The 2,500-nt window shown below is 48.2% G+C and overlaps 1 protein-coding gene across 2 annotated transcripts in view; it reads left to right on the forward strand.

Annotated features, from left to right (window-relative positions):
* klf3 (Kruppel-like factor 3 (basic)) overlaps positions 1-2,500 on the forward strand; it is a 20,682-nt gene that overhangs the window by 17,970 nt on the left and 212 nt on the right. Inside the window, exons 2-4 of one of the 2 annotated variants that reach the window (XM_082973860.1) lie at positions 1,010-1,067; positions 1,824-2,325; positions 2,442-2,500. The exon at positions 2,442-2,500 is cut by the window's right edge and continues 187 nt beyond it. In XM_082973860.1, coding sequence (XP_082829986.1) covers positions 1,026-1,067; positions 1,824-2,325; positions 2,442-2,500 — 603 coding nt within the window. In that variant the 5' untranslated portion in view covers positions 1,010-1,025. Of the gene's footprint in view, positions 1-1,009; positions 1,080-1,823; positions 2,326-2,441 lie in introns of both variants that reach the window. The other variant, XM_082973859.1, reaches the window with a different exon arrangement.

A 2,500-nucleotide genomic window follows, 5' to 3' on the forward strand; every position in this document is an offset into this window, starting at 1 on the left:
TGTGTGTGGTGTGTGTGTTCTGATTAAGGTCTTTCTCCAGCTTGTGCCAGTACTCTGCAATGTGTGTTTGGACAAGGGCAACACACACACACACACACACACACACACACACACACACACACACACACACACACACAGAGAGATAAGAGGACAGAGTGAGAGAATGACAGAGAGATATCTAAGGACATACAATAGTAGTAACAGTAGTAGTAGCAGTATTAGTAGTAGTAGCATAAGCAGTAGTATTAGCATTAGTAGCATCAGTAGTAGCAGCAGTAGTAGTATTAGCATTAGTAGCATCAGCAGTAGTATTAGCATTAGTATTAGTAGTAGTATCAGCAGTAGTAGCATCAGCTGTAGTATTAGCATTAGTAGCATCAGCAGTAGTATTAGCATTAGTAGCATCAGCTGTAGTAGTAGTAGTAGTAGTAGCAGCAGTAGTAGCAGCAGTAGTAGTATTAGCATTAGTAGCATCAGCTGTAGTAGTAGCATTAGTAGCATCAGTAGTAGCAGCAGTAGTAGTATTAGCATTAGTAGCATCAGCTGTAGTATTAGCATTAGTAGCATCAGCTGTAGTATTAGCATTAGTAGCATCAGCTGTAGTATTAGCATTAGTAGCGTCAGCTGTAGTATTAGCATTAGTAGCATCAGCTGTAGTATTAGCATTAGTAGCATCAGCTGTAGTATTAGCATTAGTAGCATCAGCTGTTGTATTAGCATTAGTAGCATCAGCAGTAGTATTAGCATTAGTAGCATCAGCAGTAGTAGTAGTAGCATCAGCAGTAGTATTAGCATTAGTAGCGTCAGCTGTAGTATTAGCATTAGTAGCATCAGCTGTAGTATTAGCATTAGTAGCATCAGCTGTAGTATTAGCATTAGTAGCATCAGCTGTAGTAGTAGCATTAGTAGCATCATCAGTAGTATTAGCATCAGTAGCATCAGCTGTAGTAGTAGCAGCAGCATTAATTCTACAGGTCTATTAATCGTTCTGTCCTGTCTCTCTCTCTAGAGGTCTGGCTGCAGCCATGATGGTGTATGACTACCCACTGAAGACAGACATGGAGACGGTGAGACTGGAGGTGTGGGTGATGGTGTGATGGTGTGCGGGTGAGATGGTGTGATGTGTGTGGGTGAGATGGTGAGATGGTGTGTGTTTCCATCCAACCTTTTAACAGCACATGTTAACTACTCTCTAGGCATACAGTAGATCTGAGACACACACACACACACACACACACACACACACACACACACACACACACACACACACACACACACACACACACACACACCTAGACTGACTGGTTCCCGCATTCCACTTCTTTCTTGAGAAAGGCTGCTTCGTGATGGACAATTGCATACAATGGGCGCACACACACACACACACACACACACACACACACACACACACACACACACACACACACACACACACAGAGACACACACACACACACACACACACACGGACAGAGACAGTACAAGCTTGTATTGTTGTTTGTTGTTTTGAAAATTAATGAAAATTAAATACAATCTCTCTCCTTCCCTCCTCCTCTCTTTCCCTCCTCCTCTCCCTCTCTCCCTCCTCCTCTCTCCCTCCTCCTCCTCTCTCCCTCCCTCCCTCCTCTCCTTCCCTCCTCCTCCTCTCCCTCTCTCCCTCCCTCCCTCCTCTCCTTCCCTCCTCCTCCTCTCTCCCTCCCTCCCTCCTCTCCTTCCCTCCTCCCTCCTCTCCCTCTCTCCCTCCCTCCCTCCTCTCCTTCCCTCCTCCCTCCTCTCCCTCTCTCCCTCCTTCCCTCCTCCTCCTCTCTCTCCTTCCTTCCATCAGTCTCTCTATCAGTCTTATCCCTCAGTAGTGAACAGCGTTATCTTCACCCCTCACCCCTACCACCCCACACAATATGCACACACACACACCTTCTCCCCATCACACGCACTCACACACACCCAGTCCGCCAACCCCACCTCACATACACAGCTCGAACCGGTCGACTTGTCGGTCAGCAAACGACCCTCTCCTTCCTCCTCCTCCTCCCCCTCTTCTTCTTCCTGTTCCTCCACTTCCTCCCCTTACAGTCGTTCCTCCCCCCAGCCCTCCCCAGCCCTCCATTACCCCGTGTTGTTAGGCTCCGGCCCCGGGGTCGTCCAGGGTTCAGGGGTCATGCTGTCCCAGGTCATGCTGCAACCCTTGTCCGTCCTTTACCCTTCCCCGCTACACCTGCCTCAGCCAATCGTGGTCAACCGCACCGTCGCTAGCGACGACCGCGACCACCATCATCACCATCACCATCATCATCACAGGCCGGCAGGAAGCTCACAACATCAGACAGGTGAGATTCTGTTAAGATGTTTCTCTGTTATCTCTGAATCTACCTGTCTTTACCTGGGTAATACAGCGTGTGTGTGTGTGTGTGTATTAACTGGGGTTTGTGTTTTATCTACCCAGCATCCTCCATGAAGTCAGAGCTCAGAGGAGACTCACACCCTGACCTCCACAAGCTAATC

The sequence above is a fragment of the Salmo salar genome, chromosome 04 (genome assembly GCF_965601325.2).
Source record: "Salmo salar chromosome 04, fSalSal1, whole genome shotgun sequence".
NCBI lineage: Eukaryota > Metazoa > Chordata > Actinopteri > Salmoniformes > Salmonidae > Salmo > Salmo salar.